Source organism: Nerophis ophidion, linkage group LG01 (assembly GCF_033978795.1).
Source record: "Nerophis ophidion isolate RoL-2023_Sa linkage group LG01, RoL_Noph_v1.0, whole genome shotgun sequence".
Taxonomy (NCBI): domain Eukaryota; kingdom Metazoa; phylum Chordata; class Actinopteri; order Syngnathiformes; family Syngnathidae; genus Nerophis; species Nerophis ophidion.
Window position 1 is genome coordinate 47,472,741 of NC_084611.1, and position 22,166 is coordinate 47,494,906.

At 40.5% G+C, this 22,166-nt stretch overlaps 1 protein-coding gene across 16 annotated transcripts in view; it reads right to left on the reverse strand.

Moving 5' to 3' along the window:
* adgrl3.1 (adhesion G protein-coupled receptor L3.1) overlaps window positions 1-22,166 on the reverse strand; it is a 315,009-nt gene that overhangs the window by 158,369 nt on the left and 134,474 nt on the right. For all 16 annotated transcript variants that reach the window (XM_061905250.1, XM_061905326.1, XM_061905281.1 and 13 more), the window contains one exon: window positions 8,207-8,316. In XM_061905250.1, coding sequence (XP_061761234.1) covers window positions 8,207-8,316 — 110 coding nt within the window. The remainder of the gene's footprint in view (window positions 1-8,206; window positions 8,317-22,166) is intronic.

Genomic DNA, 22,166 nt, shown 5'->3' on the forward strand with positions numbered 1-22,166 from the left:
GGGGGGTGGGGGGAGGGTTGCCCACATATGCAGCCCTCTCCAAGGTTTATTCATAGTCATCATTGTCACAGTCACCGACGTCCCATTGGGTGTGAGTTTTTCCTTGCCCTTATGTGGTGTGGGCTCTACCGAGGATGTCGTTGTGGTTTGTGCAGCCCTTTGAGACACTTGTGATTTCGGGCTATATAACTAAACATCGATTGATTGATTAATATGTATATATATATATATATATATATATATATATATATATATACACACACGATTTTGTAATTTTTCTGCTTTGTGCAAAAAACAACTGTAAAGGTTGTTATGATGTATAGTCCTGCTAATTCATAAAGTTCATGTATTTTTTGCCTGAGCTTGCACACTTCTAGATGTTTCTGTCTCCTTCAGGCAGTGAAAAAACGCACAAAAAGGTCAAAGAAATTGCTATGTTCATCCATTCTTGGCATGCACATAACAACACTGACAGAGTGACATAACACTGAGATAGAGTGGCATATCAACACTGACATAGAGTGACAAAACAACACTGACATAGAGTGACATAACAACACTGACATAGAGTGACATAACAACACTGAGATAGAGTGACATAACACTGACATAGAGGGACATAACAACACTGACATAGAGTGACATAACAACACTGACATAGAGTGACATAACAACACTGAGATAGAGTGAAATAATAACACTGAGATAGAGTGACATAATAACACTGACATAGAGGGACATAACAACACTGACATAGAGTGACATAACAACACTGACATAGAGTGACATAACAACACTGACATAGAGTGACATAACAACACTGACATAGAGTGACATAACAACAAAGATAGAGTGACATAACAACACTGACATAGAGGGACATAACAACACTGACATATAGTGACATAACAACACTGACATAGAGTGACATAACAACACTGAGATAGTGACATAATAACACTGAGATAGAGTGACATAATAACACTGACATATAGTGACATAACAACACTGACATAGAATGACATAACAACACTGAGGTAGAGTGACATGATAACACGGACATAGAGTGACATAACAACACTGACATAGAGTGACATAACAACACTGAGATAGAGTGACATAATAACACTGAGATAGAGTGACATAACAACACTGACATAGAATGACATAACAACTCTGACATAGAGTGACAAAACAACACTGACATAGAGTGACAAAACAACACTGCCATAGTGAAATAACAACAATGACATAGAGTGACATAACAACACTGACATAAAATGACATAACAACTCTTACATAGAGTGACAAAACAACACTGACATAGAGTGACAAAACAACACTGCCATAGAGTGACATAACAACAATGACATAGCGTGACATAACAACACTGACATAGAATGACATAACAACACTGACATAGAATGACATAACAACTCTGACATAGAGTGACAGAACAACACTGACATAGAGTGACAAAACAACACTGCCATAGAGTGACATAACAACAATGACATAGAGTGACATAACAACACTGACATAGAATGACATAACAACTCTGACATAGAGTGACAAAACAACACTGACATCGAGTGACAAAACAACACTGCCAAAGAGTGACATAACAACAATGACATAGAGTGACATAACAACACTGACATAGAGTGACAAAACAACACTGCCATAGAGTGACATAACAACACTGCCATAGAGTGACATAACAACACTGCCATAGAGTGACATAACAACACTGACATAGAGTGACATAACAACACTGACATAGAATGACATAACAACTCTGACATAGAGTGACAAAACAACACTGACGTAGAGTGACAAAACAACACTGCCATAGAGTGAAATAACAACAATGACATAGAGTGACATAACAACACTGACATAGAATGACATAACAACTCTGACATAGAGCGACAGAACAACACTGACGTAGAGTGACAAAACACTACTGCCATAGAGTGACATAACAACAATGACATAGAGTGACATAACAACACTGTCATAGAATGACATAACAACACTGACATAGAGTGACAAAACAACACTGACATAGAGTGACAAAACAACACTGCCAAAGAGTGACATAACAACAATGACATAGAGTGACATAACAACACTGACATAGAGTGACATAACACTGAGATAGAGATGTAACTAATGAATACGATTGAAATCAAGAGTCAGGTGACTCACTGAGTGTTAATATTGGAGTGTGCCCCTGGCCCCGCTGTAGTGGAGAAGTTGGGTGGTGAGGTCACAAAGGTAAAGAACCCTGGTATAAACCACCAGTGTTGAAGAACTTGACTTTGAATCATTTACAGAAAGTTCTATTTTTTACTTTTACGCTTCGTCAGCCTTGATGCACTTCCGTTTGACTTTAGCAGGGCTGTGATTGGTTGTGAGTGTGCAGGTAAAGGTCAAAGGGCCACATGTTGTGTTGGCGTGCACTCCACTGTGAATCATCTTCTGTTCCCACCAAGCTCCTTTTAGAAAAAACACTTGCAAAGGTTGGGAGATGTTTCTTAACCCCACTGTTTTTGCTTTTTGCTAAGTGACATTTCATTCATTCATCCATTCATTTATTCATAGCAGACACTCTCAAGGCAACTCGAGTCGGGAGAATTAAAAACACTCGCTTTCGATGTCAGCGTGTGTGTGTGTGTGTGTGTGTGTGTGTGTGTGCGGTTTCAGGTTTGAATCCAGCTCCCTGTGCCCAAGTGACTGCTGTTGTGCCCTGGGGCAAGGCACTGTCACCTGGCTCCCAGTACATGTTTGCCCTGAGTCTAGCCCAGGGCAGCGTGGCCACGCATGTAGCCTAGCACCGTGGCTGTGACTGACACATCTCACTACACAAACAACTCCAATCAGCTGTCGTTACCAAGTCGAAGATGCATTTACTGTACACTCCACTACTATTTTCCTACGCTTTGAGCCCTGCGGGTCACAAAATGGATTTGTGTCTGCCAACGGCCAAAATGCGGCCAGTTTTCCAAAACGGGCAAACAAACACACACGCTTAACTGCTGTGTTGTTGTTTGTGTTACGGCGCCATCTTTTGGAGGAGTTTACACACTGCAGGTGCTGCTGGGTAAATGTCGACAAGTCCTTTTAAAGTTTTAAACCGGAAGCAGAATTGCCGTTCAGTCATCTAGCCGTCCATAGCGTTTCTACTCATATGGATTCTTCATTAATCACTCCCAGCAACGTTTGCAAGTTTTACAAAATAACTAAAACTATTCTTGCTTACTAATGCGTCCCATGTGTGATGTCTGTAGGAGTGTTTTCATGCATATTTGGACCTGCCATCGCAAGATAATGAACCTAACGCTGTTAGCATTAGCTAATATGCTAACACATTGACGAGTGTCTGTTACTTACAATGGCATTCTTTCTGACTCACAGAGTTTATATTTGCCCAATCAGGTACAAAATCAATTACTGTAAATTCCAAAATAAAAGCCGCTAATTTGTTCCTATCCTTTGCACTCTGCGGATTATAAAACGGTGCGGCTAACTCATTGATCTTTCTTCCCTGATGACCATGTGGCAAATAGTTTTGACTAAAACATGTAGAGACACATTTAAAAGGTGTGTTGTTGTTGTTTGTGCTATGGCACCATCTTTTGCATGAGTTCCCTCACTGCAAGTACTGTTGGGTGAGTGGAAATTCCTTCCTGCTGTTTAAAGCTCTGAAGCGGAAGTAGAAGTGCCGTTCTCTCTCCTAGTCGTCCATAGCGTTACCACTCGTATGGATTCTTCATTCATCACTCCAAGTAAGTTTTACAATATAACTAAAAAATTTCTTACTTACTTAAGTGTCCCATGTGTGATGTCTGTAGGATGTTTTCATGCATATGTGTACGTGCTGTCGTAATGTAATCCGGCTAGCATTGTTAGCATGAACTAATATTTTGTATTCTTTTGTATTTTATTCAAATTCCTTAGTAAATTCACCAAAACGTCAGCGTGGAGTTATTGGGTCTGTTTATCTAATTGGAGAGCTAATTGGACCCACAAGCTTGCACAGCTTGTGGGTCCATTACCATGACTTCTGTTTTGTTTGGTCGACTGTTTTACTGCCTTGTTACAGACACAGTTTGGAAACAAATAAGGTGTGCAAATAAACATTTACAGAATATTTCTGTGTAAATAACTCCTTTTATAATATACATATATATGTATGTGACTTATAGGTGCGGCTAATATATGGAAAATATTTCATGGGTGTGACTTATATCTTGGTGCGCTGTATAGTTGGGAAAATCACAGCCCGAGAAAATTAATATAATGCAATGTCATTTTTGAGTTGGACGTGAGAATAAAAAAAGCTGAAATGAAAGAGTGATGTCACTAAGTCCTCTTTCATGCGTTCAATATTTAATTGCTGGTGTTCAGTCTGCAGCTCCTACCTTCAAGCTAGTGTTTGACATATGGCAGAAAGTGGAGTCCATCTGGGAGGTGATTTAAAAGAAGAGTTGTGTTCTTATGCGGGGATGGAGGAGCTGGTGCAACCAGACCCAGGCTGAGGATGTTGGACGAAGGTTGGGTGAGACAAGAAGCATGGAGGACTAATACATCACATACATTTAAAGGCCTACTGAAATTAGATTTTCTTATTTAAACAGGGATAGCAGGTCCATTCTATGTGTCATACGTGATCATTTCACGATATTGCCATATTATTGCTGAAAGGATTTAGTAGAGCACATCGATGATAAAGTCCGCAACTTTTGCTTGCTAACAGAAAATCCCTGCCTCTACCGGAAGTCGCAGACAATGACGTCACATGTTGATGGCTCATCACATATTCACATTGTTTTTAATGGGAGCCTCCAACAAAAAGTGCTATTCGGACCGAGAAAACGACAATTTCCCCGTTAATTTGAGCGAGGATGAAAGATTCGTGTTTGAGGATATTGATAGCGACGGACTAGAAAAAAAACACAAAAAAAAACACAATTGCATTGGGACAGATTCAGATGTTTTTAGACAAATTTACTAGGATAATTCTGGGAAATCCCTTAACTTTTTTATTTTGTTGCTAGTGTTTTGGTAAGTTTAAAAGTACCTGATCGTCGGATTTGTGTATCCACGGGTGTCTTGACGCGCAGTGTCTCAGGGAAGTCGACGGCAGCTTTATGGGAAGCACAAGCTCAGCTGATCTCCGGTAAGAAGCGACTTTTTACCACAATATTCTCACCGAAATCTTCTGGTTGACATTCGGTCGGGATCTATGTTCGCTGTGATCCATAGTAAAGTTTCACCTCCGTGAATTTTAAACAAGGAATCACCGTGTGTTTGTGTGGCTAAAGGCTAAAGCTTCCCAACTATATCTTTCTACTGTGACTTCTCCAATATTAATTGAACAAATTGCAAAAGATTCAGCAACACAGATCTCCACAATACTGTGTAATTATGTGGTTAAAGCAGAGGACTTTTAGCTGTGTGTGTGCGCAGCGCTTATATTTCCTAACAGCCCGTGATGTCACGCGTCATTATTACGCGACGTTTTCAAGAAGAAACTCCCGGGAAATTTAAAATTGCAATTTAGTAAACTAAAAAGGTCGTATTGGCATGTGTGGCAATGTTAATATTTCATCATTGATATATAAACTATCAGACTGCGTGGTGAATAGTAGTGGGTTTCAGTAGGCCTTTAAGGGAAAAGGAAAAGGTTTCACATGGATCCCACCTCTCTGGGTCAAAGGTCATGTGGCCATCTGTCATTACTTGAGCGCTCCTACTTCCTCCCTCAGACTTTTCCCAGCATGCAGCAGTCCTCATTTGCACTCTGGCACCAACTTTGCGGTGGACTACTGACAAAGATGAGGAGTACTGTCAGCCACACCCGCCCAGGAGAAGAAGGTCTTGGATGAAAGATTAATTTTCACGCCAGGACGTCCAGTCGGACCAGTAATACAATCCCGAGGAAACAGGAGCGCAGAACAGTCCAATATTACCGTCCATCTCCACTCTGATGGTTTACTGAAACTCCTCAAAATGCTATTTCATTTGTAACAATTTATTATAAGTGGTGAAAGTACATATTGACATTTTAGATGTCACAAATAATTACTAAAAGGATTATACCTAAGCCCAAAGCAGTGAAGTTGTCACTTTGTGTAAATGGTAAATAAAAAGATAATACAACAAATCCTTTTCAACTTATATTCAATTGAATAGACTGCAAAGACACGTTATTTACTGTTCACACTGACAAACTTCATAATAAATTATTAATAATCATGAAGTTAGAATGTAATGGCAGGAACACATTTTTACCAGTGTGTTACATGGCCTCTCCTTTTAACAACACTCAGTAAAGGTTTGGTAACTGAGGAGACACATTTTTGAAGTGGAATTATTTCCCATTCTTGCTTGATGTACATCTGTATCTCCACATCATGTATCTACATGTTACGTATCTACATGTTGTGTATCTACATGTTTTGTACCTACATGTTATGTATCTACGTGTTATGTATCTACATGGTACGTATCCACATGTTATGCATCTACATGTCATGTATCTACATGTTAAGTATCTACATGCATATCTACATATGTTACGTATCTACATGTTATGTATCTACATGTTATGTATCTGCATGTTATGCATCAACATGTCATGTATCTACATGTTATGTACCTACATATTATGTACCTACATGTTATGTATCAACATGTCATGTATCTACATGTTATGTACCTACATGTTATGTACCTACATATTATGTATCTACATGTTATGCATCAACATGTCATGTATCTACATGTTATGTACCTACATGTTATGTATCTACATGTTATGTACCTACATGTTATGTACCTAGATGTTATGTACCTCCCTGTTATGTATCTACATGTTATGCATCAACATGTCATGTATCTACATGTTATGTACCTACATGTTATGTATCAACATGTCATGTATCTACATGTTATGTACCTACATGTTATGTATCTACATGTTATGTACCTACATGTTATGTACCTAGATGTTATGTACCTCCCTGTTATGTATCTACATGTTATGCATCAACATGTCATGTATCTACATGTTATGTACCTACATGTTATGTATCTACATGTTATGTACCTACATGTTATGTACCTCCCTGTTTTGTATCTACATGTTATGCATCAACATGTCATGTATATACATGTTATGTACCTACATATTATGTACCTACATGTTATGTATCTACATGTTATGCATCAACATGTCATGTATCTACATGTTATGTACCTACATATTATGTACCTACATGTTATGTATCTCTATGTTATGCATCAACATGTCATGTATCTACATGTTATGTACCTACATGTTATGTATGTACATGTTATGTATCTACATGTCGTGTATTTACATGTGTGTCTACATGTTATGTATCTACATGTGCACAGTAGGGTAGCTGGTTAACTCATGAGCGTACAGTGTGTGTGTGTGTGTGTGTGTGTGTGTGTGTGTGTGTGTGTGTGTGTGTGTGTGTGTGTGTGTGTGTGTCTGTGTGTGTGTGTCTGTGTGTCAACATGTTGTCTGAGTGGCGTCAGTGAGTGAGTGGACGAGTGAAGAGAGAGAGAGGTGGCGCGTCCACTGTGCAGTCGAGTGATGACCGGGTCCTGTTGTGTCCTGAAAATTTAATAAAGCAACCAGAATGTGACAAATCGACGCTTAGCACACCCATTGCCAGGTAAAGTGAAGGTTGTTACCCCCGACAAAAACTTTGACCCTGAAGGGAGCGTCTGCCCTGTGTTCCTCGACTACAGTCTGCACCGGAGCAGAACAGTAGGACAGGCAAAACAACTACATTATTACCTGTCACTCTTTAAACTCCTTGTGCAGATCTGAATGTTTATTATTTAAATGTTTACCAACGGTTGAAGCAAAGGTGCTAATACTAATCACCACATTTGGTGTTTAGTATTATTACACACTATGACTTGTATGCACTTTGTGTGTGTGTTTTGACACACTCAACATCCCGCGCCTCGTTCTGTAGTCAGCGCCGCACGGCATCACGCAGATGAAAGAACGGTACCGGTACTTTTCAAAGGCAGTATAGTGCCTGTTTCAATCAATTAGTATGACAGTACTTTATTAGTAGCGGTATACCGTACAACCCTAGTACGAACACAAGTGTGACAAACACAAGCAACATATGCTAAAAGGAAGCAGACTTACTGTAAGGAACACATTCGTACTGGACCTCCAGGTACTTGTAGGTTCCAGGGCAAGGATCCGGGAAAACATCCGGGCCAGCGACCACGGCACACTGAGTCCGGTTGTTGCATCTAGGAAAGAAAAGAAAGGCTGTAAAGAAACAATCTGGTGTGAACTCCGATGTACGACAAGCCCTGACAACAAAACGACACGTCGGCAGTGATGCATCATGGGACACTTTTGACTGTCACAACCTTCCACTAATGGAATCATCCTCTGGGAAATGTCCTGTGCAAGGTGCTCCCCACCAGGACTCTTCAGGCCTCTTGTCTTTGTGTCTTTGTTTGTGTGCGTGTGCGTGCGTGTGTGTGTGTGTGTGTGTGTGTGTGTGTGTGTGTGTGTGTGTGTGTGTGTGTGTGTGTGCAGGGACACAAACGTAGGCTGTGAAGAGTGTTTTGACACACACTCCAGATAATGAATTCCAATTATCAAGGGGAGGGGGTCTTCTCTGACACAAGTAAGTATTAATCTCTTGTAAACATACATATTTACAATATTAATGCCTTGTGAACAAACATATTTGCAATAATAATCTGTTGTGAACAAATATATTTACAATATTAATGTATTGTGAACAAACAGATTTACAATTCTAATTTATTGTGAACAAAAATATATACACTATCAATCTCTTGTGAACAAACATATTTACAATATTAATCTGTGGTGAACAAACACCTTTACAATATTAATCTGTTGAGAACAAACATATTTACAATATTAACATTGTGTGAACAAAAAAATTTATAATATTATTCTCTTGTGAACAAACATATTCAAAATAATAATCTTTTGTGAACAAACATTTTTACAATATTAATCAATTGTGAACAAAAATATTTACAATATTAATCTGTTGTGAACAAACACATTTACAAAATGTTGCTGGAACTGCGTCCTGCCACTTGTATTTTTGCAGTTTGGTGGAAAAAAAGTGCGGCCTTTTAGATGCAAATGTTTGCATTGAAATGTTTTCCGGAGCCATTCGTCACAACAATAATGATTTGTGAGCGTTTCCATCAGAGATGAAAACACACGCACATTTTTCCAACTTGTGCTCCTTAAAAACTAATTAGTCAAACTTTTTGAAAGAAAATGTGCGCGTGTCGGGAGACATGAAGGCCTATTTTTACAGCAGTGGAAGAGGTAATATTTTCTCTGGTGAATATTGTCTTTCAATTAGTACAACTGTTGGGTTTCTCCGTCTTGCCCTCCCCATGCAGCTGTCAAACAGAGCACATTTACATTAGAAACATTTCCATTCCTCCCATTGAGATATTTTTAATGAGCGTGTCAAGTCTGCTATTTGCATAAAATGAAATATGCATGGCAAGTAATAGAATTTGAGGACAACGCTCACCTGGAACACACAGAAGTCGCGTGGGCATGAGGGAGGTGGTGTGACCATGGATCCCGCTGCACCCTAACCGAGCTAAAACTATATTTGTTGCACGGTCTGTCACATTCTAAACAACAACAACACCCTCCAGTCCTCACCCTCCTTTTGTGTGTTTCGCATCTCTGCTTTTTAATTTTTTGCCCCGTTGCCTTCATCATCGCTCACCTGTCATAGCCCGGGTGTGCGTCTATATATAGTCTATATGTAGTCTAAATACGGTCTATATATAGTATATATAGAGACTACATATAGTCTAAATATAGTCTATATAGACTATATATAGTCTATATATATACTCCAAATAAAGTCTATGTATAGTCTATATATATAGTATAAATATAGTCTATACATAGACTATCTGAAGTACAAATATACATAGTATAAATATATATAGTCTCTATATAGACTATACATAGTCTATATATAGTCTGAATATAGTCTATATATACCGTATTTCCTTGAATTGCCGCCGGGGCGTTAATTAATTTAAAAACTCTTCTCACTCTCACAACAAAGGCATGCGGTAAAAGTAAGCACGCGCTAATCATTTCAAAACCTCTTCTCACTCCGGCACTTACCAAAGGTATGCAGTAGAGATGTGCTGTTTGCGGTCTGATCCGCGGAGTCCGCGGATAAACCGCGGGTCAGGCGGGTGACATGACGAAAAAAAAGATTTGAATTAGATTCGGGCGGGTGGCGGTTGAACCATCCGGAAATATTTGATATACATGGTTCTGGGATCGGTATCCTTTGCCATTCAAAGAGCCATTTCAGACCCGTGTCATAAAGCTAAGAAGACAATAGGAGACACTATTATTCTCTTGAATGACTGCCGGTAGTCACCCATATAATAAGTATTAGGGAGTGCTATGAAGCCATTGGCTTTGTCGCCTTCTCCAACATGACCGATCTGATTGTCAGTCCAGCATCATGTTGTGTGTGGCTTCCGCAGCAACACGCACACGACTGCAAGGCATACTGGGTGATACAGAGTACACTAATGGTTGTGATATAAACAATTTTAACACTCTTAGTAATATGCGCCACGCTGTGAAGCCACGCAATACAAGATTGACAAACACATTTTGGGAGAACATCCTCACAGTAACGCAACATAAATGCAACACAACAAATACCCAGAATCCTTTGTATCCGTGACACAACCTGACTATTTTATACACCCCGCTAGCGGCAAACCCCGCCACCCCCCCTCCACCCCCACCCCCGTTCGTCGGTAAGGTGGGTGGGGTTGGGGGCGCGGGGGTGTAAAATATATTCAGGAAGTATCACGGATACAAAGGATTATGGGTATTTTTTGGGTTGCGTTTATGTTGTGTTACTGTGAGGACGTTCTCCCGAAATGTGTTTGTCAATCTTGTTTGGTGGGGCTTCACAGCGTGGCGTATATTAGTAAGTGTTAAAGTTGTTTATATCACAACCATCAGTGTACTCTGTATCACCCAGTATGCCTTTCAATCTTGTACGTGTGATTGCGGAAGCTGCACACAACATGTTGCCGGACTAACAATCGGTTTGTACATGTTGTTGAAGGTGTCAAAGGCAATGGCTTCACAGCACGCCCTTATTCTCATCATCAGGACGAACGCTATTGGGTAGTCGCAAGAATGTTAGCGGCTCCAATTGTCTTCATTACTCTGTGAAACAGGTTTAAATAGCTCTGTGAGTGGTAAAGGCGGCCGACCTCTGATGTATTTCAGCGGGCGGTTGGCGGGCGGGTACGGTTCATATAATATGATGGTTCGGGTGGACGGCGGGTGGATGACGACTTTGATGATGCGGTTGCGGATGATATAATTGCCTATCCGCACATCTCTAGTATGCAGTAAAAATTGGAGTGTGATGTAAGTTTGGACTTTAAATCCTACTGAATAGCTCCTAATCTTCTTCCCTTTATGCAATTTCAAATTACCAGTATTGAAATCAGCCCCCTCTATTTTGAAAATGATGACAGGGGAAGTGTCACTCGTGACGTCACGATTTGACCAGGCGGTAATACTAAGCATGAGCTAATTATTTTGGGAAGCGAGTTTGACCAGGCGGTAATACTAAGCATGAGCTAATTATTTTGGGAAGCGAGTTTGACCCGGCAGTATTTCAAGGCAGGCGCATACTATGTGCCCTGCGGAAATTCAAGGAATTACAGTACTCTAAATATAGTTTATATATATAGTCTATATATAGTCTATACATAGACTATATAAAGTACAAATATATATAGTATAAATATATATAGTCTAAATATAGTCTAGATATAGACTATAGATCGTCTATATATAGCAGTGCTTCTTAACTTGGGTTCGATTGAACCCTAGGGGTTCGGTGAGTCCGCCTCAGGGGTTCGGCAGAGCCTCTGCCGCAGCGGTCAAGACACACCAGATTCATGAATTGATTAACGTGAACCCCGACTTAATTAAACAAGTTGAAAAACTCATTCGGATGTTACCATTTAGTGGTCAATTGTACGGAATATGTACTGTACTGTGCAATCTACTAATAAAAGTTTCATTCAATCAATCAATCGTGTAAATAAAAACATCTCCCTGCCGGCATATCTGTACTGTCAAGTTAACATTTGAATGACAATAAAAAGGAAGTGTGAGTATTATGGATACCCCCCAAATAATGTTCCTTCTAATTTTCCATCTAATTTGCAAGTGTGTAATTTGTTGTGAGTTCATGTACTGTGTTGGTTTCGTTCTTTGAACAAGGTGATGTTCATGTTGTGCACTAGTAAAAAAAAACAAAAAAACAGATAATTTTGTCTTGAATTTGAAAATAAAAAAAAACATTGTATTTTTCACTAAAGAAGTGTTCCGTGAAAGTGGTGGGGTTCGGTACCATCAACAAGGTTAAGAACTACTGATATACAGTCTATATATAGTTTGAATATAGTCTATATATAGTCTAAATATAGTTCATATATGGTCTATATATAGTTTACATATAGACTATATAAAGTATATATATAGTATATACTGTAAATATTCTAAATATAGTCTTTATATAGACTATATATAGTCTAGTCTATATAACAGAGATGCGCGGTTTGCGGTCTCATCCGCGGAGTCCGCGGCTAAACCGCGGGTCAGGCGGGTGACATGACGAAAAAATTGATTTTAGATAGATTCGGGCGGGTGGCTGTTGAACCATTGGGAAATATATATACATAGTTAAATGTTATGTTGAAGAGGTTCATTTAGCCTACTGTATTTATAAATGGTTGATTTATATAGGATAGTAGGTAAAGTGTTGTACCTGACAACCCTTGATGGTACAATCCATATAACACGTCACACACAACGTCACGCTAACATCACGTGACACCTCTGATGAAGGCTGCAGAAGAAAGGTAGCCCAAACTTGTCAGGTACAACACTTTACCTTACTAGCCTATAGAAGTCAACCATTTATAAATAGTTAAATGTTGTTACCCACATACGAAAAACAAGCAGCACTCTTTGAAACAGTATGTGGGCATACTTTTATTTTGAAGTGTCTTGTTTGGTCTGTCGACGGATGTAAGGAAGCTACTTCCGGGTATGGCCAGCGAGGTATTTGTCATTTGTTGGTATTTTACTTGGTAAAATGTTTGATCCACATGCTGTGCATGTTATTTTTACGTTTGCAACGTGCTATATTTATTACAGTTTTTACGGTGAATTTGAAGGGAAAGTAAGCCTTCAAATAAATCAGTTCAAGAAAGCCATTGTGTCTGTGCTATTTGGAGGGAGTTACACTTTCTAACCTCACTAATGCCTTGCATTGTCTATATTAGATATATAACAACGGGCAGGTGGCGGGCGGTTGTGGTTTTGATAAAATGTTGGTTTGGGTGAATGGCGGGTGGATGACGACGTTAGTGATGCGGTTGCGGATGATATAATTGCCTATCCGCGCATCTCTACTATATATAGTCACATTGTGGGGACACATTACACCTTGCAGGAAAACTTCTCCTGATTGGGCACCGCTGATTGGCTTTTTTGGGGGGGTGGTTGTTTAACGAGCGGCTTGCTGGATGAAATCGCCCGTGGTTTTATTATTTTAGTAGGATTTTGTACAAAATCTTACACTGCAAGTACCAAGCCCAAAAGCAGTGAAGTAGTCAGGTTGTGTAAATGGTAAATAAAAAGAGAATACAACAAATCCTTTTTAACTTATATTCAACAAGATATTTCATGTTCACACTGACAAACTTTCTTCTTCTTGGTAAATATTAGCTCATTTGGAATTGCTGCAACATGTTTCAAAAAAGCTGGCACAAGTGGCAAAAAAGAGTGAGAAAGTTGAGGAATGCTCATCGAAGACTTATTTGGAACATCCCACAAAAATGTGTCTCCTCAGTGCCCAAACCTTAAATGAGTGTTATTAAAAGGAAAGGCCATGTAACACACTGGTAAAAGTGACTTTTTTGCAATGTGTTGCTGACATTACATTCTAACTTCATGATTATTTGCAAAAAAGAAGAAAGTTTGTCAGTGTGAACATGAAATATCTTGTCTTTGCAGTCTATTCAATTGAATATAAGTTGAAAAGGATTGGTTGTATTCTCTTTTTATTTACCATTTACACAACCTGATAACTCCACTGCTTTTGGGTTTGTAGTAAATCAATATTTTTTGGATTCCTTGCAAATAAATACAGAAATATGAATAGATTTCATGAAGAGAAAATAAACCCTTATCCTCTTACACTTATCTTAATCATGCCTGGAGAGTAGTGGGCTTCAGAGCAAGGCCGTTACTAGCTGAATAATACGCGGTACAATTGATACTTCGTTGTGTTTTCAACCGTTTAATCCTCAACACACCACAGCAGACATGGCATCTGTAAAGCTGCCGTTGACTGTGGAGTGGACAGAGAAAAAGCCTGCTGACAAACGAGGCAACACTTCAGTTAATAAGCAGAATGAGCACGTACACAACTTCATGATTGTGCATGAAAGGAAGAAAAGATGTTGAAGTGCATGCATGCATGGTAGAATGGATGGTAAGTGGTAGAAAGTAATAAGCAGATAATGGATAGTAGATGGTAGAGAGTAAGGACCAGATGTAGTGAGGAAGGAGCTCAGGACTTGGAGGATGCAGACTTCACAGCAAGGAGGTGGAAGATCATGCAGCAGCTAGATTCACCACCAATAACAAACTCAACACACGTCTTCAGGCTCAATTTGTGCAGGACAACTTATTCACAAGGTAGTCCACGCAATAATGAATTCACAAGATAGTCCACACAATAACTAATTCACAAGATAGTCCACACAATAACTAATTCACAAGATAGTCCACACAATAACTAATTACAAGATAGTCCACACAATAACTAATTTACAAGATAGTCCGCACAATAACGGATTCACAAGATAGTCTACACAATAATTAATTCACAAGATGGTCTACACAACAACTAATTCACAAGATAATCCACACAATAAATAATTCACAAGATAGTCCACACAATAACAACATTCTTCTGAACCGTCTTCTCCTTCGGGTGTAAAACTCCTTGCATCCATCCTCAGCCTGTTGGATGAACCCCAGGATATTCTAAACATTTGTTTCTATCATTTTCTCCATCCTCCTCCTTCCTTCTCCATCCTTCTCTAACTTTCCCTATCCTTATCCATCCTGATCTATCCTCCTCCTTCCTCCTCCACCTTCTATATACTTCACTATCCTTATCCATCCTCCTCCATCCTTATTCATCCTCCTCCATCCTTCTTCATCCTCCATCCTGGTTTATCCTCCTCCATTCTTCTCCATCCCTCTTTCTCTTCCTCCATCCTTCTTCATCCTCCATCCTTCTCCATCCTCCTTCATCTTTCTCTACACTTATTGTCCTCCGTCCCTCTCTATCCTCATCCATCCTCTTCCATCCTTCTCCAGCCTTCTTCATCCTCCATCCTTCTTCCTCTTTCTCTATCCTCGTTCATCCTCCTCCATCTTTCTCCATCCTCTTCTATCCTCCCCCATGTGTATGCATCCTTCTTCATCATTCTCCATCCTCCCCCACACTCCTCCATCTTGAGTCAAGCCCAGGCTGAGGTCACAGCAGAGTCTACAGCAGGTGTAAAAAGACTCCCTCAGGTGGGCAGCACACTCCTGATGCCTTCCTGCACTAAAGTGGCATCTACCTGTGATTCATGCAGGTGAGCACTTATGAACACGCTCCGCTCGTCTCCTCTCCACTCCTTTCCTCTCCTCTCCTCTCCTCTCCTCACCTTTCCAACCTCCTCTCTATTACACAAACTACTTCCTTCTTCTCCACAGCGTCGCCTGATGTTGGCAGGAAAACCACCTCCTGTTTTCTAATTAGCACGACCACATGGAAACAAGGCAGTGGCCTGCATACAGCTGGCACACACACACACACACACATGATGTGAGATGTTTTTCACGTTGCTTGGCAGACTTCCTTCACGTCTCTGCCTCGCTTCCTCACACAAACATGACTGACTAATGATGTGATGAGGCTGGCGGAGCTGCTGATGGAGCATGTGTGTGTGTGTGTGTGTGTGTGTGTGTGTGTGTCTGTGTGTGTGTGTGTGTGTGTGTGTGTGTGTGTGTGTGTGTGTGTGTGTGTGTGTGTGTGTGTGTGTGTGTGTGTGTGTGTGTGTGTGTGTGTGTGTGCGAGTGTGTGTGTGTGTGTGTGCGTGCATGCGCGTGTGTGTGTGCCTGTGTGTCTGGGAGCAGATGTAAAATGAAATTAATATTTGGTAGAGAGTGTGTGTGTGTGTGTGTGTGTGTGTGTGTGTGTGTGTGTGTGTGTGTGTGTGTGTGTGTGTGCGTGCATGCGTGTGTATGTGTGCTTGCGTGTGTGTGTGTGCGTGTGCTTGTGTGTGTGTGTGCGTGCATGCGTGTGTACGTGTGCTTGCGTGTGCGTGTGCTTGTGTGTGTGTGTGTGTGGGCGCTGCAGAGTGCCGATGTGTTGTGTAAACTATATAATTAGAGACTGAGTGAGATACAAGTGGTTTGTGACGCACAAAGTCTGCATAATGAAGATTTTAAAAAAAGACGGAATCAACTTGAGAAATCACCAGCATGATTGTGTTGTGTTGCTTCATGTCTACTCACAATTTATTGCTCCACATCTCTGCTGTCACACCTTGGGCCAATCTGGGCGGCCACACCATTTTATATGGCCCCCTTATATATATATATATATATATATATATATATATATATGGGCTTCACGGTGGGAGAAGGGTTAGATAGATAGATAGATAGTACTTTATTGATTCCTTCAGGAGAGTTCCTTCAGTAAAATTAAAATTCCAGCAGCAGTGTACAGAGTTGAGGGTTAGTGCGTCTGCCTCACAATACGAAGGTCCTGCAGTCCTGGGTTCAAATCCAGGCTGAGGATCTTTCTGTGTGGAGTTTGCATGTTCTCCCCGTGAATGCGTGGGTTCCCTCCGGGTACTCCGGCTTCCTCCCACTTCCAAAGACATAGGTTGATTGGCAACACTAATTTGGCCCTAGTGTGTGAATGGGAGTGTGAATGTTGTTTGTCTATCTGTGTTGGCCCTGCGATGAGGTGGCGACTTGTCCAGGGTGTACCCCGCCTTCCGCCCGATTGTAACTGAGATAGGCGCCAGCGCCCCCCGCGACGCCGAAAGGGAATAAGCGGTAGAAAATGGATATATATATATATATATATATATATATATATATATATATATATACATTTTGTGTATATATACAAACCCGGTTTCCATATGAGTTTGGAAATTGTGTTAGATGTAAATATAAACGGAATACAATGATTTGCAAATCCTTTTCAACCCATATTCAGTAGAATGCACTACAAAGACAACATATTTGATGTTCAAACTCATAAACCTTTTTTTTTTTTGCAAATAATAATTAACTTAGAATTTCATGGCTGCAACACGTGCCAAAGTAGTTGGGAAAGGGCATGTTCACCACAGTGTTACATCACATTTTCTTTTAACAACACTCAATAAATGTTTGGGAACTGAGGAAACTAACTGTTGAAGCTTTGAAAGTGGAATTCTTTACCATTCTTGCTTGATGTAAAGCTTAAGTTGTTAAACAGTCCGGGGTCTCCGCTGTCGTATTTTACGCGTCATAATGCGCCACACATTTTCGATGGGAGACATGTCTGGACTGCAGGCGGGCCAGGAAAGTACTACGAAGCCACGCTGTGAATATTGAGAGTGACATACGAATATTGAGAGTGACATACGAAGCCACGCTGTTCTAACACGTTGCTTGGCATTGTTTTGCTGAAATAAGCAGGGGCGTCCATGATAACGTTGCTTGGATTACAACATATGTTGCTCCAAAACCTGTATGGACCATTCAGCATTAATGGTGCCTTCACAGATGTGTAAGTTACCCAGGCCTTGGGCACTAATATACCCCCATACTATCACAGATGTTGGCTTCTGAACTTTGCGCCTATAACAATCCGGAACGGTTGTATTCCTCTTTGTTCCGGAGGACACCACATCCACAGTTTCCAAATATAATTTGAAATGTGGACTCGTCAGACCACAGAACACTTTTCCACTTTGCATCAGTCCATCTTAGATGAGCTCGGGCCCAGCAGAGCCGGCGGCGTTCCTGGGTGTTGTTGATAAACGGCTTTCGCTTTGCATAGTAGAGTTTCAACTTGCACTTACAGATGTAGCGACCAACTGTAGTTACTGACAGTGGATTTATGAAGTTTTCCTGAGCCCATGTAGTGATATCCTTTACACACTGATGTCGGTTTTTGATGCAGTACCGCCTGAGGTATCGAAGGTGCGTAATATCATGGCTTACGTGCAGTGATTTCTCCAGATTCTCTGAACCTTTTGATGATTTTACGGACCGTAGGTGGTAAAATCCCTAAATTCCTTGCAATAGCTTGTTGAGAAATGTTGTTCTAAAACTATTCGACAATTTGCTCACAAACTGGTGACCCTCGCCCCATCCTTGTTCTGAATTACTTAACATTTCATGGACCCTGCTTTTATACCCAATAATGGCATCCACCTGTTCCCAATTAGCCTGCGCACCTGTGGGATGTTCCAAATAAGTGTTTGATGAGCATTCCTCCACTTTATCAGTATTTATTGCCACCTTTCCCAACTTTTTTATCATGTGTTGCTGGCATCAAATTCTAAAGTTAATGATTATTTATATTTACATCTAACACAATTTCCCTACAATATACAGAACAAGACAAGAGTACCAGGGTAATAAATAACAGTGTCTGATGTATTGCACTCCAAGGGTAGTATTGCACAGTATGTGTGTGTATATATATGTGTGTGTTTATATATATATATATATATACATATATATATATATATATATATATATATATATATATATGTATATATATGTATATATATATATACATATGAATTGGGAAATTGTGTTAGATGTAAATATAAACGGAATACAATGATTTGCAAATCATTTTCAACCCATATTCAGTTGAATATGCTACAAAGACAACATATTTGATGTTCAAATTGATAAAAAAATTTTTTTTTTTGCAAATAATCATTAACTTTAGAATTTGATGCCAGCAACACGTGCCAATCAAATTGGGAAATGTGGTAATACATACTGATTAAGTTGAGGAATGCTCATCAAACACTTATATGGAACATCCCACAGGTATGCAAGCCAATTGGGAACAGGTGGGTGCCATGATTGGGTATAAAAGCAGTTTCCATGAAATGCTAAGTAATTCACAAACAAGGTGGGGTGAGGGTCACCATCTTGTGAGCAAATTGCCGAACAGTTTTAGAACAACATTTCTCAACGAGCTATTGCAAGGAATTTAGGGATTTTACCATCTGCAGTCCGCAAAATCATCAAAAAGTTCAGAGAATCTGGAGAAATCACTGTGCGTAAGCGATGATATTACGGACTTTTGATCCCTCAGGCAGTACTGTATCAAAAAACGACATTAGTGTGTAAAGGATATCACCACATGGGCTCAGGAACACTTCATAAAACCACTGTCAGTAACTACAGTTGGTCGCTACATCTGTAAGTGCAAGTTAAAACCCTACTATGCAAAGCAAATCAACAATATCCTGAAACACCGCCGGCTCGACTGGGCCCGAGCTCACCTAAGATGGACTGATGCAAAGTGGAAAGGTGTTCTGTGGTCTGACGAGTCCTCATTTCAAAATATATTTGGAAACAGAGGACATGGTGTCCGGAACAAAGAGGAAAATAACTATTCGTATTGTTATAGGCGCAAAGTTCAAAAGCCAGCATCTGTGATGGTATGCGGGTGTATTAGTGCCCAAGGCATGGGTAACTTACACATCTGTGAAGGCACCATTAATGCTGAAAGGTACATACAGGTATTTGGAACAACATATGTTGTCATGCAAGCAACGTTATCATGGACGCTCCTACTTATTTCAGCAAGACAAGTGTTACAACAGCGTGGTTTTGTAAAAAAAAGAGTGCGGGTACTTTCCTTGCCCGCCTGCAGTCCAGACCTGTCTCCCATCGAAAATGTGTGGCGCATTATGAAGCGTAAAATACGACAGCGGAGACCCCGGACTGTTGAACGACTGAAGCTCTACATAAAACAAGAATGGGAAAGAATTCCACGTTCAAAACTTCAACAATTAGTTTCCTCAGTTACCAAACGTTTATTGAGTGTTGTTAAAAGAAAATGTGATGTAACACAGTGGTGAACATGCCTTTCCCAATTACTTTGGCACATGTTGCAGCCATGAAATTCTAAGTTAATTATTATTTGCAAAATAAAAAAAGTTTATGAGTTTGAACATCAAATATCTTGTCTTTGTAGGGAATTTAACTGAATATGGGTTGAAAATGATTTGCAAATAATTGTATTCCGTTTATATTTACATCTAACACAATTTCCCAACTCATATGGAAACGGGGTTTGTATATTGTGCAGGATTGCTTATTATTTTTATTGAATTGTAGTCTGTTTATTTCACATCTTAGTTCTTCCTTTATTATCTCGTGTTATTTATTTTCACCCCATATTTTTTCCCACTACTGCACCTAAAATGGAGTCCGTAATCTCGTTATATGCAAATATAATGACAATAAAGTCCATTCTATTCTATTCTATTCTATTTTATTATATTCTATATGTACATAAATACATACATACTGTACATACATACATACATACATGTACATATATATATACATGTACAGTAGAGTAAATGCATATTAGAGTTGTCAGTGTCTATAAAAAGTTCATAAACATGCTATTGACAAATTAGTCTTTTGTGAAGCCCTCCAACATTTCCCAAGGTTGAAATCCGGCCCTCACAGAAACACATTGTGGAAACAAATGAAGCCGCAATCTCCACACTGGGAGCACTCAAGTGGAAGGACACAACAACAGCGAGCAGAGTGCAGTTGGTGAAAAATAACAAACAAACGCAAGGCAGCCAGGTGATTATCCTCGCACCCTCTAGGACGCAAAAGAAGCCTTTTGACTAAATATATTTACTGGACTTACACCTTGCAATAAAACCAAACACACACACGCACACGCACACGCACACACACACACACACACACACACACACACACACACACACACACACACACACGCACACAAACACACAAACACACACTCGATGCATGTGAAACAGGGCAGCACAGGTGTGGTGAGTGGCAAGTAAGAAAAGCGAGGGTTGGTGCTCAAGTGACAGATGTCTCACACCTTCACCAACAGCGTGCTGTCCCACAATGCATTGCTGTCAGCGTGGCAGCAGTAGGAAATGTGGCGTTCCCCCACAGAGAAGAAGAGTGCTGCTGGATGAATGTGATGCTCAGGATGTCACTAACACCTTGCTGCTGCTGTTCTGTCTCACACTGCACGGCAAGCAGCGTACTTTGGTCACCTGACCTTGCACCACCCCTGACCTTCCTCACCCCTGACCTTGCATCACCCCTGACCCTGCTGCTGCCTTACATCACTCTTGACCTTTCTGCTGCCTTGCACCGCCCCTGACCTTTCTGTAACCATGCATCACCCCTGGCCTTTATGCAGCCTTGCATCACCCCTGACCTTGCATCACCCCTGACCTTTCTGCAACCTTGCATCACCCCTGACCTTGCATCACCCCTGACATTTCTGCAACCTTGCATCACCCCTGACCTTTCTGCAACCTTGCATCACCCCTGACCTTGCATCACCCCTGACCTTTCTGCAACCTTGCATCACCCCTGACCTTTCTGCAACCTTGCATCACCCCTGACCTTTCTGCATCCTTGCATCACCCCTGACTTTGCATCACCCCTGACCTTTATGCAGCCTTGCATCACCCCTGACCTTGCATCACCCCTGACCTTTCTACTGCCTTGCACCCCCTCTGACCTTTCTACTGCCATGCATCACCCTGGCCTTTCTGCAGCCTTGCATCACCTCTGACCTTGCATCACCCCTGACCTTTATGCAGCCTTGCATCACCCCTGACCTTTCTACTGCCTTGCACCCCCTCTGCCCTTTATGCTGCCTTGCATCACCCCT